This window comes from Cheilinus undulatus, linkage group 2 (assembly GCF_018320785.1).
Source record: "Cheilinus undulatus linkage group 2, ASM1832078v1, whole genome shotgun sequence".
NCBI lineage: Eukaryota > Metazoa > Chordata > Actinopteri > Labriformes > Labridae > Cheilinus > Cheilinus undulatus.
Window position 1 is genome coordinate 28,800,962 of NC_054866.1, and position 15,253 is coordinate 28,816,214.

The 15,253-nt window shown below is 37.7% G+C and overlaps 1 protein-coding gene across 1 annotated transcript; it reads left to right on the plus strand.

Moving 5' to 3' along the window:
* Positions 1-7,295: 7,295 nt before the first annotated feature.
* LOC121521064 (protein NipSnap homolog 2-like) lies at positions 7,296-15,252 on the plus strand. The gene is made up of 10 exons (XM_041804788.1): positions 7,296-7,430; positions 8,113-8,252; positions 8,344-8,389; positions 8,771-8,865; positions 9,432-9,502; positions 9,628-9,768; positions 10,863-10,894; positions 12,159-12,253; positions 13,398-13,481; positions 14,211-15,252. Exons 1-10 carry the CDS (start codon positions 7,339-7,341, stop codon positions 14,273-14,275), a joined length of 861 nt encoding a protein of 286 aa, XP_041660722.1. The 5' UTR covers positions 7,296-7,338; the 3' UTR covers positions 14,276-15,252.
* The last annotated feature ends 1 nt before the right edge of the window (position 15,253 follows it).

Sequence of the window (15,253 nt, forward strand, 5' to 3'; positions counted from 1 at the left end):
CAACATGGGGAGATGTTTACATGTTTTGAAGAAAATGAAACATTTGAAATCCTGTGTACTTTCCAGCCTCCAAGCAGGATGTTGCAGGGTCAAAGGATTTAATGCAAAAATAAATTTACTGTCATAATAAATAAAAAGTATGGCAACCCAAACAGAGGCAGGGCAGATAACTGTGCAGAGGAAGAATTATTCTTGGCTGTTTCAAAAGAAAAATCTTACTCATCATAAACTTGTTTTCTTGAGCTTTTGAGACATGCCATACAGTTTACATTGCTGCTACTGTGCAGCAGTAAGCAGGACATTGAGTTAAGTATATTTTTGTCTAATAAAAGGCTCCTAGTTAGGAATAAACTTTCATGCTTCACTTTTTAAGATTAATTAGACAAGAATATATAAAAGTCACATATAGTCAAACCAGCACTGAGTCTCCATATAAACAGTTCTGCTTTAAATCACATTAGTGATTTACACTATGTGGACAAAGGTGTTCAGCTACCTGGCCATTACACCAACAGGGATTGAAATGACACTGTATTCAAAAACTTGTACTCTAATATGGAGTTGGTCCCCTTTTTGTAGCTGTAACAGCCTCCAAAATACTTGGAAGGTTTTTCAAGAGATTTTTGAGTGTTTTGTAGGAATTTTGCTCATTCATTCTGTAGAGCATTTATGAGGTCAGGTACTGATGTCGGACAAGAAGGCCTGGCTCGCAATCTTCATTCCAGTTCATCCCAAAGCTGCTTGATGGGGTTAAGGTCAGGGCTCTGTGCAGGCCAGTCACATTCTTCCACATAGAATTTGTCAAACCATGTCTTTATAGTGCTTGCTTTGTGCACTGGGACACAGTGATGTTGGAATGGAGAAGGGCCTTCTCCAAACTGCTGCCACAAAGTTGGAAGCATAGCATTGTCCAGAAGGTTTTGGGACTGGAGGGGCCTAGCCCCAACCCTTGAAAAACAGCCTCATACCATTATCCCTCCTCCACTAAACTTCACAGTTGGCACAGTGCAATCAGGCAGGTAATGTTCTCCAAATCTACCAAACCCAAACTCGCCCATCTGACTGTCAAAAAGAGAAGCGTGATCCGTCACACCACAGAACACATTTCCTCTACTCAACAGTCCAATGTCGGTGTGTTTAACACCACTCCATCTCACACTGTGCATTGGACTTGGTGATGTGGGGCTTGCATGTAGCTGCTCGGCCGAGGAAAACCATGTAGCTCCTTTTGCAGTTTTTGTACTTACATTAAAGAGATATTTCAGGATTTTTGAAGTTGCGTCATATGAGGTACTTGGCTATAGTAGTGGCATTAGCCTCCAGTGATTTCTGTTAAAGTTGATCCTGTGGTTATTACGAGCTCAGAGAGATCCACGGCATAATGGTTATAGATGGGAACGTCTTATCTGCGTAGTTTAACGAGTTCTACGTGAAAATTGGCTTAGAATATATGTTGGCTCGCCTGTACGCTGTGTAAAAAACATACAAAGCAATTTATTTCTCTCAAAAAAAAACCCTCTGTGTCAAGCGTTTATTTACAATGCAGCTTTTAGCATTTTGTCTGCTTCTGCCACACACTGTCATCCTCTGACCAGCTGTGTTGGTCTGCAGGCTCTACAGGAATAATAACACCACACCAAGCTAAAACAAAGATAATATGAGCGATTTTGACTTGAGAGATAATGATATGCTCTTTTTTTGGATATGAGAGGATATTTGTATGAACCAAAGTACACCAAAGAAAATCTTATACAGATGGAGAGTCAGCGGGCTGAAAGAGAGAGCAGAGAAACTTCATTTGAAAGTTTAGAGCAGGAGAGATGCCGAGTTACCTGTCGGTGTAGGTGTGGAAAATGCAAACCCATGCTAGGGATCTCTCCTGCTCAAAACTTTCAGACCCAGGCCCACAGACCCACACAGCTGATCAGAGGATATCAATGTGCTGGGGAAGGAGACAAAATGGCTAAAGGTGAATCATAGATTAGAGCCTGATACAGAGGGGTATTTTGGGAGAAATGAAGTGCTTTGTACATTTTCGGCAGGGTACAGGCGAGCCAACATATTTTCTTGGCCCATTTTCTGCAAATCTCATTAAACTACAAGGATAAAACATTTCCATCTACAACCATTATGTTGTGGATCTCTCTCAGCTTGTAATAATCACAGGATCAAATTTCATAGAAATCACTGGAGGCTAATGCCACTACTATAGCCAAGTACCTCATACTACCCAACTTTAAAAATCCTGAAATATCCCTTTAATGCCAGTGGAAGTACAAAACTTTTCAGTGATGGAATCAGCAGAGTGTTGGTGACTTTTGCAAACCATATGCCTTAGAAGTCATTGACCTCACTCTGTGATTTTACATGCTGTTCTACTTTGTGGATGAGTTGATGTTGTTCCTAAAAGCTTCCACTTTCTAATTATATCACTTACAGTTGACTGTGGAACATTCAGCAGGGATGACATTTTACAAACCATCTTATTGCAAAGGTGGCATCCATCACAGTGCCATGCTTGAAGCCACTGACTTCTTCAGAACGAACCATTTTGTATCACAAATGTTTGCAATTGGAGATTGCTCGATTAGGTGCTCAATTTTATACACCTGAGGTATACGGTCTGATCGAAAGACCTGGATTCAATAATTAACAGGTGTGACCAAATACTTTTGTCCATGTCGTGTAAGTTTAGTTTTGTGGAAAAATATATCCAAAACTACTGCCTAGGGGTTATATGCCTCTGCAGGGTCAGTGAAACTGCTGTGGTGGGTCAAAGGGAAATGGCTTCTAAGAAGCTACAATATGGTAAAACTTCACTACAACATCACAATATGCAAGGTGACCTTTGAACTCTCAGTTAACCTCCAGTCCAAATGTACCGTAGGTTGTTTCCAGATTTGAAAAAGCCTCAAAATGCTATATTAAATAAAATATTGTGCTCATTAGATTTCAGGACACAATGGCCTTGACTTTGTGTCTCAGTACTGTGTTCAGTTTGTGACTGTGTGAGATATTATATTCTCAAGCATGGGATGGATACTAGGCCCAATGACCTTGACTCCTGATGTTTGACCCCCAAATTTTAATCTGTTCATCCTCAAGCCAGGGTGAGTGTTCATGCAAAGCTTGAAGAAAATATTTCGGAGCAACACTGAGACCCAGTGTTCACAGACTGGTTCGTGCAGAGGAACTACTAACATGTTACAGATGGCACAAATGCATAAAAAGAGATGTTGATTCATGAAGATGGGATGATTTGAAGGTCTTAGTATAATACTGTAGTGTTTTAGCTAAATGTACCACATAAATTGGCAACTTAATATATGGGAGGAAGATATTTGATGTGAGAAAACCGTCAGAGGTCCAGAAATATATTCCTTATTAATGGTGAGCGTTAGAGTGTATGTGTGAAGAAAAACAACAGTAAAAAAGTTAGTCCTCAGAAGGAGCCCTGGTGTATCCCTGGTGTAACCAAATGCATGAAATGCTTCATTCCTTCATGAAATCACAGAAAAATAGCAAAACTATGAGCAATACACAACTCCATTTAACAATTGCTAATAGTAAGATTTCCTGCAGCTGATGCAAGAATACTGGTTTCATACAGTATCAAAGAGCCCTCAAATTTGTGATGAGACCTCCCTCATATCAACTCCTTAAATGGTGAAAATTCCCCTTCATAAAAGGCTATAGTCAACATCAAAATGAACTTCATCAGAGGTAACAATAGCAAAAAAGTCAAATCTGTTCCATTCACATTCATCATTTTAACATACTGCAATGTTGGAAACTGGAAAAACATCAAGTAAATGAAGGTCAAAATTAAGCAAACATTTTCTTAGAAAAATCCACCTTCTTGATTCATTTCTTTAAAAAAAAGGAGACAAATTTCAGTAGATTCCGTCATAATTTAAATTCTCAGACATCTCTGCATTTTTTCTATTGTTATTCAAAAATGTTTCACCGGGAAATCACTCCCTTATGATTCATGTTTTTGAACCTAAAACAAATCCCCCCATATTTGCTGAATTCTTTTGGTGGTAAGTAGTCTTTCTCCAAAGCCAAGCAGGCTTTAGCAATATGGTCCCCGTTAGCTTCACAGTCGCTCTGTCAGAGTATAAATCAATCACAACTGGTACTGAATTCCTCCATGGCTGCAAACCCATCAGCTTCTCCATCATCTCTGAGCAATGAGATCCTACAGTTCTGACAGGCTCTTCCTTAATGCCAACACACAAAAATTCTGTTTATCCAGGACCCTTTTCATCCACAGAAAATAAAACAAAAGCACTGGCATCTCATCCTGTCTTTTTGTACAAGCCTTATGCAAACCATGCCAACCTGATGCAGTGGAGAATGGTGTTAAAGGAGTTGTGCCTGTAAAATGATGATACTCATAACATAATCCAGCTGCAGGCTTAATTGGAGATGAATGAACTGTGCAAATGCATTTCAACCTGCTGCTTCTCACATTGAATACATTTGCTGCAAAAGGTCATTTTACAGTTTTCATCAGGATTTGCGCAGGCCCTTCTTAATGGTCTTTATCTATGGTCCATGCACTTTGATTTCTTATAGTAGATGCACTTAAATTGTTGTTTATAACGATGGATTAAACAGTAGTGCCCCCAACTGTTCAGCCAGTGTAGATGCATTTGGGAAAAATTGACCAGCATGTCAAAGTCTATTGAATGTAAATATTATAACAGAAGTTTTTTGTTTTTTTGTTTTTTTTTTGCCATATCTTTTCTCAAAGTGAAGGAAAATCCTACTTTTCAGTGAAGTTCGAAACCCAGCCAAACATTGCTTGTAAAAAGCTTTTATAGTTTTGATATTATTTGACATTATTTGCATTTGAGGTTACACCATTGCTGTTATTGTTTGATTGATAATCTTTGTACATCTATTGATTATATATAATGTAATATTAAAAGTAAAATGTATTAATATTTAGCTTTTTAATTTATTTCATTTTACTATACCAAAACAATAACACAAAAAAAAAATCTGTATAGCAAGAAAGCCATTGAAAACTATTTTTAATATGTTCTTATATCCTTATACTCTCTTCAGCTGTCTTAAATTTGACCTCTCTTTTAATTCAGTTGGTTCAAATGCAGACCTCTGAAAATGTATAATGTTCAACATATGTATTTATGTTGGAAAATTAAGACTTTTTGTAGTTTTTGGACTGCCAAAAGAATTTTAAACAACATTAATGTAGGATGTTTTTTTCAAGCTGTCTGTAGTCATTTGAATTCTGTTGTGGCTTGCCAGGGTACTGATTTAATATCTTCCTTATAACTGTACCAGCCTTTTCCATGAAGGGTTTTACAGAGGGAGAAGCAAAGCTGGAAATAAGAAAAAAAAAAAAAAAGATAATGGCTGGCTGGGATGCTTGTTTCATTGTCAGATGCCATTACAAGTGTGTCTGTAATGATTCTTGCTCTGGTTTTGATTGTTTTCTGGATGTAATGTTCACATGAGCTGAGAACACTGAATCCCTGTAACATGACAGTAATAGGATCAAGGTTTCTTTTGGCCTAGTGTAGGCAGTTTTTTTTCTTGATTTCTCACCAACACAGAGTCTGTTTACATGCAGAATAGTATCCTGGTGATCTTGTTTTCATGAGTATCGAGGTTTGTTATCATTTTGCTGTTTCTTTACCCATGAACATGAATAAGTTGTTAAGACTGGACTCTAAATAATTACAAAAGTTACACTTCTCTGGTAGAGAAGGGTTAATTGTCTAATAACTGGATATGGGGAAATTGTTTTATTGATCTTAATCGACTGGTCTTTTGAAATCTTACCTGCAAAAACAGTTTTTGCCTGGCATTTATGGTGATGGTGACCATGAAAACAGGATCCTCAGAACATATACTATATGGACAAAAGTATTTGGCCGCACCTCTTAATTATTGAATCCAACTCTTTCAATCAGATCCTATACCTCAGGTGTACAAAATCAAGCACATAGTCATGCAATCTCTAATTGCAAACATTTGTGATACAAAATAGAAGAGCTCTGAAGAGTTCAGTGACTTCAAGCATGGTACTGTGGTGGATGCCTCCTTTGCAGTAAGACGGTTTGTGAAATTTCATCCCTGCTGGATACTCCACAGCCAACTTCAAGTGATATAATTAGAAAGTGGAAGCATTTAGGAACAACAGGAATTCAGCCACGAAGTAGGAGACCATGTAAAATCACAGAGTGGGGTAAATGACTTCTAAGGCACAAGGTTTGCAAAAGTCACCAACACTCTGCTGATTCCACAGCTGAGGAGTTCCTTACTTCAGCTGGCATCAGTGTAAGCACAAAAACAGTAAAAGTGGAGGCTGTTATGGAGGGGGGGGGGGTCATGTTTAAGAACAGTGTAGTTCTGATCTCTATGCATATGATTCATGGTCATGTTATGTGAAACATAACCTACAACTGTTTTGAACAAAGAGCTCCTAAAACCTCATCTAAAAAAGAATATCACTGAGCATGAAACACATTGAAAAATGTCCCCATAATAGAGTGTAGTTGGTCACTTTACTGGAAGATGCAGATAGTACTGTAGATCAAAACACATCAAACCTTTTTTTAAATGCCAAGGTATCTCATGAGGGAAAAACTTGTTAGCAGAAAGATACGATAAGATACGATACAATACGATACAATACGATACGATAGAATCTGAGTAAGAATAAGCAACATAAATAAAAACTAAATAAATTTAAACAAAAAGGACAGGAGGTATATACAATTGACATTCTGTGCAGACAATATAAATCAAAGTAGCACGTGTTTGTGTAAAGTGATAAGGTACATTTATTTGCAGCCAACTATATACAGAGCAGGTGTATGACATAAACATGAGGTTTGCAATAATAGTCCAATAAGAATGGGCTGTTATGTGTGCAGTATAGAGCAGTAAGCATAGATAAAACAAAGATATACAAATAAACAGGGCAGTTTGGTATTGTAGTATGTAGGCTATACTGATATCATTTATAAATATTTATGGAATAATAGAAAAAAACGTGTGAGTTAGAAGTTAAGGTGCGTTGTATAATATAATTTAACATAATATAATATAATATAATATAATATAATATAATATAATTCTACTTTACTGTACTTTATTCAGCAGTGTGTATATATATTTGAATAAGCTCTTCTGAAAAAGATGCCCTGTCTGATAAACAAGCATCCCCCTTTCCTGTCTTCTCTCCTTCTTCGGTCCTCTGTAGGCGTCTGTGCTCTGTTTGTTGTCAGTTATTTGTGAGTGCTGCCACCTGCTGGTCAGATGTGGTAACAGCACCCGTTTGCATTAGCATCATTGAAGATGGCGACTGGAGTCCTTCACAGAGTCAGCGGCGGACTGGGTCGGGCTAAAAGCAGGGCCCAGTCAGCTGGACAGCTCGTCTTATGGAGCAGGTGGGACAGACATCAGTGTCTACGCTCTGTTCTCATGTCTTTAGTCTTCGTAGTTTGCTGCCGTTTAATTTGTTTCGGTTTGTTTCTGAAGTGGCGACGATGAGCACAGGCGAGCTAGCCCGCTCACTGCTAGCCAGTCCTCAGTGGCCTTCAGTTTGAGCTCACATTAAAGCTTTCTAAACATTAACACTGTTTATGACGGAATATTTAAGGTTAAAGGTGTGTGTATTTGCAGGTGAAGTGGGAAGGATACAAGTTTCTCTTATCTTTAGTAATTCAGCATCTCAAATGCTCAAGGTCAATATGATATTTCACTGAGAAGTCAGTGCATCTGTTTATGACTGTAAATGTGATAGATGCACTATTAGATAACTGCTGCTATGTTGTATGCCATAATCTTAATAATCTTTATATGTGCATTGTAGGTATTGAAGGTGCTGCCATGTCAAGCCCAGTTTTTATTTTGACTCAGATACTTTGAACTCTTACAGGAAACAAGCTGCAATCCTTAACTGCAATTAGATCTTCTGTTGATATAAACTTCTGCTCATTTAAAAGAAGTATGCTTTTTTATTATGCAAAAAATAAGAAAACAGGAGACAGTACAGACTTAGATTCATATTGGTTGTAAAGAACAAAAATGTGTCTTATATTCAGCTGTTACTCTAATCTTTGTTTGCAGGGGTTTTGCAACATCAAGTAGTAAAAACAGACAGGACAGCTGGTTTAAGTCACTGTTTGTGAGGAAAGTCGATCCCAGGAAAGATGCACACTCCAACCTACTGACCAAAAATGAAGAAAGTAATCTGTACAAAATTCAGTGTAAGTTGACCTTTAAATAGTTATACTTTGAGACAAACCATTGAAACTAAAGAAACTATAAGACTGATTTTCTATTTGCCTCTCATTTCAGTCCACAATGTCAAACCAGAGTGCCTGGATGCTTACAACAAACTCAAGTAAGTGTTATTTAAAATTAGTGTAAACTGCTATTAACTTGTACTTAATATAATGTATGTCAGCAGTGTCTGTGTGAGGACATTACTATTCTGTTGTGCAGTGCTGAGTAAAAATAATTCAGTGTAGTCTATTCCTGTGAGGTGATTGATGAGCTGGCATGGCTTCAGTCCTTCACAGAGGGACCTCATGCCTAAGATGACTTCTCTTTGGGAGGGACTAATTTGGGACTTGCAACATTGCAGAGAAGACACATGATCTGCGAACATATGATTGTAATTTTGGTGTAAATTTTACCATTAGGACACTATATTGTAATACATGTGGTCATTTTGTAATTGAACAGTAGTTTTAATTTGCTGTTTTTCCTCATTCATTCACAGTGAGGAAGTTTTACCCTCTATCCATGCTGATAAGTACTACCCCTGTGAGCTGGTGGGCACCTGGAATACCTGGTATGGAGAACAAGACCAGGCTGGTAGGATTACTAATATCGACACACAAATTGAACTGTGGTCTGCAATGTTTGGGAATCGTCAGGCAGGTTTATACTACACTTTTGCCCTTATAAAACAATACATTTTTGCAGACTAGACTTAAAGATTTACGGATACCGTAAATGAAGAGTGCTTTTGTGCCTCTTTATGTGATGATTTCTGTTTCTAACGCTCAGTGTGTTTTTCTCCTTTATTCACGACTACAGTTGGTTACATTTCTAAATTATTTGCTGTACTATACATACGTACTATACATACCTGGCTCATCTGTAGAGCCTTAATAATCTGTGCAAACAAAGAATCAGTTCTTTTGATTTTCACATTGCCTATCTGCTAAAGGTCAACGATTAAATGGACAAGGATTGATAACTTTTTAAAGCTTTTGAGAAACTTAATAAATTTAACAAAAATGCCACAAGTTTATCCAGACCTCCTAAAAAATTGATTTTAAAAAAGTTTGAGTCTTAAAAATATATAATTTTAGGATTTTGATTTAAATGACTTGACATTTATAATGTTTTCTGACCGGTTATATCTTTTTTTCCAGTTCATCTGTGGCGTTACAGAGGTGGATACCCAGCCCTAACAGAGGTGATGAACAAGCTCAAACAGAACCAGGTAGAGACCATTTCAGATGCATCTTGTTTGTTTAACAACAGTTTAATGCTGTAGCAGTGTGCTAATAACAGAGAACAGCCATACGTCAATGCAAAGCATATTGATTTGTGTCTGTCTGTTGGCAGGACTTCACAGCATACAGGAAGGCGCGTGGTAAGATGCTGATGTCTCGCAGAAACCAGCTCCTGCTGGAATTCAGCTTCTGGAACGAGCCTGTACCTCGAGAGGGTCCCAACATTTACGAGCTCAGGTCCTACCAGCTCAGGGTGAGTTACACAGGACAAGAGTTGTAAAGAGGAGGCAGTGTTAAGGCTATAGAGGTGAAGGCTATTAAACCTAATGCCAGCATTGATTTTACCTTTGCTTTGTCAAACTTCATCAGCACTGTTACCAACGATGTAAATATTTATTATGTTGAACATCTGTTTAGCTCTTCCAAGCCAGTCCAGTGGTTCCTTATTTTTTTCACTTTAGATTTTTATTGTGTCCTCAGTAACAAGAACAACAGTATTCACACTTTTACAAGCGTCCCTCACTTGCTCCAAGTAAAACCCTGATCTCTGCTGTCTCTCCAATAAAGGCAAAAATGCCCCAAAATAAAACTTGAAGGGTTCCGTAGTTCCATAAAGCATCCAGATATCCATTTATTTTGTAGATTAACGGCTCATAGGAGGCTGTTTCTGATAAAGCCATGAACCATTCAGAATAGGATGGGATTATTTTGCCCCATCCAATGTCTCAATGTGACCCTTTTGACTATAGTGAAGGCTACCTTAAGCCACTGAGCTTATACTCTACATATTCTCTCATTACCTCTCAGGCTATTTAAGAGGCAGATGTAAGGATAACTTCTTGTCCTAGGTAGTCTTTTCTGTATTTCTCTGCCAGTCAGTGGTTAGCCTGGGACTTGTTAGAAACACATGAGTGGTATCACCTGGATCTAGTTTACATCGTCAACAAAGGTTAAAGTAACTTATCCCAGCCCCTTTGCAATTTTACAGCTGTCCAATAGAGTTTATTGATATTTCAATAAGTTTAGCTCTGGCATCTCTCATGGGTTTAAGCACTTCTCTCAAAAGAGTGATCCATGTATCTACATAGATCCTTCTTTTTCATTCTAGTTAGAATAATTGTATTTACACCACCTAAATATTCCAAAAGTACTAGTACATGGCGTTTGTTATTTAGGCACCAGAGAATGATAGAAGAAGGCATCGTAGTAATTGAACTCCCATGCTTCATCTCTATATAAGCTCATGTTCATATGGTTAGGGGTGATGACAGTGTGATATCAATCTGTAGTTAAGAAAGTTCTAGGTGCTCTATTGTAACACAAGTGTTTCTCTTTGCTCTCTTGCAGCCAGGGACCATGATCGAGTGGGGTAATTACTGGTAAGGCAGCATGTAATCATTTGATTCACTTAACGGTACTTACAGAATCCTTGAACTACATGAAACCTTTCTCATCATGACTTCATTATAAGAGCTATTCCTCTGAGAGGCTCTGTTTCAAGGCTGCACTGTCATGCTCTCAAGCCAAGACTCAGAATCTAGTGAAATGCTGTGCACACTACACAATAGTTCAGTGAAATGATCCTGAAAAGATCCACTACTTGAGCTGACAGAGTCAACAGGTCAGAGGTTATGTGTTTATGCAGCGCAGCTGATTGTGATTGATTTAAAGGAAAGAGATCAGCTGTCTACATCCATCTTTTTCCTTTTTTCCCTTTGATTGCACTCCAGTAGATTCCTTTGTTTGTACTCATCTTACCAATTTCTAGCTGTATTTGTTTGTTAAATCCACTCATTCTTTCCCCCAGTTTGTTTTAAATCTTTTGCAGTAATGTTAGCTGTGTGAGTGTTTCTAAAATGTTGTTGGACTGTCAGCTCCTCTTTCTACAGATTTCAACAACTGCCATTTGCATGACATGTAAACACAACTTAAAACACTCTGATTTGAGGATCTCCATTCCTCATTCCCCTTGGAAGCATGCGCTTTAAAACCTTCAAAGAAAATAGATAATTGATGAAAACTCTACTCTAGGTCAAAGTAATTTTACTTAAACTACACTTCTTCCTTATATTTTTCATTAAGGTTTACTTTAAACAGCTTTTATTTGAACAAACTCCTGAAGTCATCCAGATAATGCCAGCAAAGCAATTTAAGGCAATTTCAGTATAATTGTAGAATTTGAGGCTTAAGGTTAGAATGTCCTCTTCAAGTTACAAAAACATTGAAGAGGTGAAACTTCCTAGTTTTGTTTCCTGACAGTGATTACTCCCTGAATAGCTTTATGTTTTCTTTTGGAGAAAATGTGATAGATTTAAAGCATTACACCCACACAAGTCCAATCATTTTACATAAACTTGGCCAGTGGTAGGATTCGTAAACATCTATACAATTCAGTAATGGTGCAACATCTTACAGTTGGACGTGTTGCTGCAGCAGAGAATCAAAGCTTCAGACAGATGACCAAAACAGAACAATTGTTTAAATTAAAAACAGCCCAGATTAACATATGAAATGAAAAGATTGTGTTAAAGTCCTTTGAAGCCTGATCAAGTATTGTGCGTGTGCAGCCCTTGTCTTTTTATGCCAGATAAATCTTTGGTGTTCTTTGGCCTGCATGGGAATCATGTTTTTCTTTGTCCACAGGGCTCGGGCCATTGGATACCGGCAGCACAACAGAGAAGCCGTGGGAGGCTTTTTCTCGCAGATCGGCAACCTCTATATGGTTCACCACCTCTGGGGTACGCTCATACGCCTGCCAAATAATATGCTGACAGTGTCACTGCATAGATAACTGCGCTGCTGCTTTTAAAACCTGTTGTTGTGAAGAGAAAATCAATGAGAAGATGTTGATTTCTTCAGCCTTTCAAACTGTTTCAAACTGTTAGTGGCACTCTTAGTCGTTTTCTTGTTCTGGTACATTTCAGAAAACATTTTTTCCTGTAGTTAATCTGAATCAGAGTTACACTTGCTCATATTTATGAACAGAAATATGAGCTGAGTGTGACTTGAACTTTGCAAAAAGGTCTTACAAACTACCTGCCTGCCCAGCATCACAGCTTTATGTATTAGTAACTACCTGTGGACACTTGTAGCTACGTAAAACTTCTAGATACCAATACTTCCTTATGTCCCATTAAGCAAATAAGACCACCAGCACTGAAACTGTACCATATCATTATTTTAATGTCCTAAACTGCTGTGGAAGTGAAGGTGTTGGATGAATTTTTATATTTTCCACAGCAGTGTTTCTCTACCAGAGATTTACTCAACTGTTGTAATAAGGTAGGCTGAGGGGCTTGTAATAATTAGTAATCACACATGCACAGGACAAAACTATCAAGGATACAAGGGGTACCTCCACAGCGGTCGCCAAAATGGATGCCCTAATACAGTGCTGCCGTCCACTGATAGTTTGACTGTGTGATATGTGTTCCGGTCTGTTCCGACCCCCGTTTACAGCTCCGCAGTGGTCATTGTGAAGGCCAAACATCAAAGTGGCATAAATACACTGAAATAAAGCCAAAAACAGCCTGAAAATCGGACTTAAATTCATCACAAAGACATGAACAAGAATACAAGTCATTGTTTGCATTAATACATATCTGCTTTGATTGTTATGTGCAGGATTTGCTTAAAAAATTCCCCACAACAAGCATTTTAGGCAACCTCACCTTTTGTTAACAGCTGCTATCTAGGAACTATCAATCTAATTGTATGCAGTGCTCTTTATTATAACTTAATCAGTCTGTTGATTAAAAAAGAAATAATTTCTATGTAATGTGTAAAAACTGAATTCCAGCACTTTGACAAAAACCATCAGCTTTTGTTGCAGTGATTCCCTGTAGTAAAAGCAGCGTTGTGTGCTTGATTTGTTGTCTGCAGCTTACAAAGACCTTCAGTCCAGAGAAGACACGAGAAATGGGGCCTGGCAGCAAGAAGGATGGGACGAGGTGGTTTATTACACAGGTGAGAAAATAAGACTAACCTTTGCCGATAAAAGGTCTCAGTGCTGGAATATCAGCTTTTCAAAGACTTTATTTTCATTTGATTTTATTTGTCTTGAGTAGCAAAATACTTGGCTTTACGTCACTTTTGGAGTTAAACATTTTATTTATACACATATGTATACTGTACAAGTAGAACTTCTGAGTTACTTTGTTTTTACATAAGGTAAAGGGGTAAAGAAAAAAAGGAAGTAGGCAATGAACATAACAGGAATAAAACAGTCATGGTTACAGGTCAGAGAAAGGAGTATAGAGATCCAATATCTTCATGTTTTTATTACCTCATCAGTACTTCACTGTTATATATCATCTATTTCTTCCATTTGCTCCATCGTATAAACCTTGTATAATTTCTAATTATTGATGTTCATTAGGTCGCTCAGACTCGTACCAGTTTATTCTTGTTGCCTTCTAACTTGTAATCAATAAAATCTTAAATATTTATTATTAACAGTTACATAATCATTTATAATTCTAAGGTTATTTTATTCCTTTGGTATTTCATATCCTGTGTTAATTTAATTTTGTTCACATCCTACCAAAATGGGTGCAATTGTTGGCATTTCTAAACTACGTAGGTTTGTCTCCATTTTTCTTTACATTTTGTATGTTATTTTAGAGCTCTACCTTTATTAGCAGAGCATTAAACTCTGACTGACGTGGCTCTGAACTGTTCTTGTTTCCTCTGCAGTTCCCCTCATTCAGCACATGGATTCCAGGATTATGATCCCGACCAAGGCTTCCCCACTACAGTAAATCAACAAGTGGCATCCTTTTGAATGTTACATACATCCAGAGCATCACTATCGTGGTTTCAACCTCCTGTCGGTGCTGCCAATCCCCTCTCTGTTCTTGTCTTTGTTTTACTACTTCAGGATGCCACTAGGACAGAGAGTGGGGGGGTGCTGCCTGCCATATATAAATTTATGTAAAAAAAAAATTAAAATACTCCAAGCCACTTAAGACACACTCCTCTTACTGTCCTTGTTCTGGAGCAGGATGAGTTAATTCGGTTGATTTAAACCTCCTGATGGTCGTTACGTCTTACGTCTCATGCCATATTAAAGCCTGGCCACAAAGAGCTCATCTGATTTCAAAACCGACCAAAGTTACTTGAAAAGACAAGCAGCTGTGGGATTTAAGGACAGAACTGCTGAGGATCACTGCACCGTGCAAGAGCTATTTATTTATTTAATGTACATTTAGAAACATTAGTTTGAAGTGTGCTGGGTTGTGGCAGCCTAGATGCTTGCCATGTTAATTCTGAGTGGAGTGAGAGAAAAAAATCTGTATATTGACAAAAAAGATCAAGTGTGAAATGAATACCTTATAATTTTATATTTGATTTAAATCAAATGTTTTTGCCAATTTCACCTTTCATTTCTGTTTTTCTCTCGTTGTTCCTTGGTTTCTTGTCATGTTAATGTTTCTGTTTCATGGTGCTGTGTTGTATCTATGGCCTCTACTTTTTTCTTGTGAAACAACATGCCTGATTTTAAAGATGGTTTTTATCCAACATGTTATAAAGGAATAGAACTATCATGTAAAAACTCTGGAAAAAATATCTACGAGTGGCTGAGTGAATCTGGCACACACTTGTGCTGTTGTATATCGAATATTCAGAGTTACTGTCAAAGAAAGCATGTATATCTTGTCTTTCTGTTCCTCAGTTCATGGAGGAAAGTGTTGAAAATGACAAGAAGGTTACAAGAGATTAAAGCAACTCAAACAACG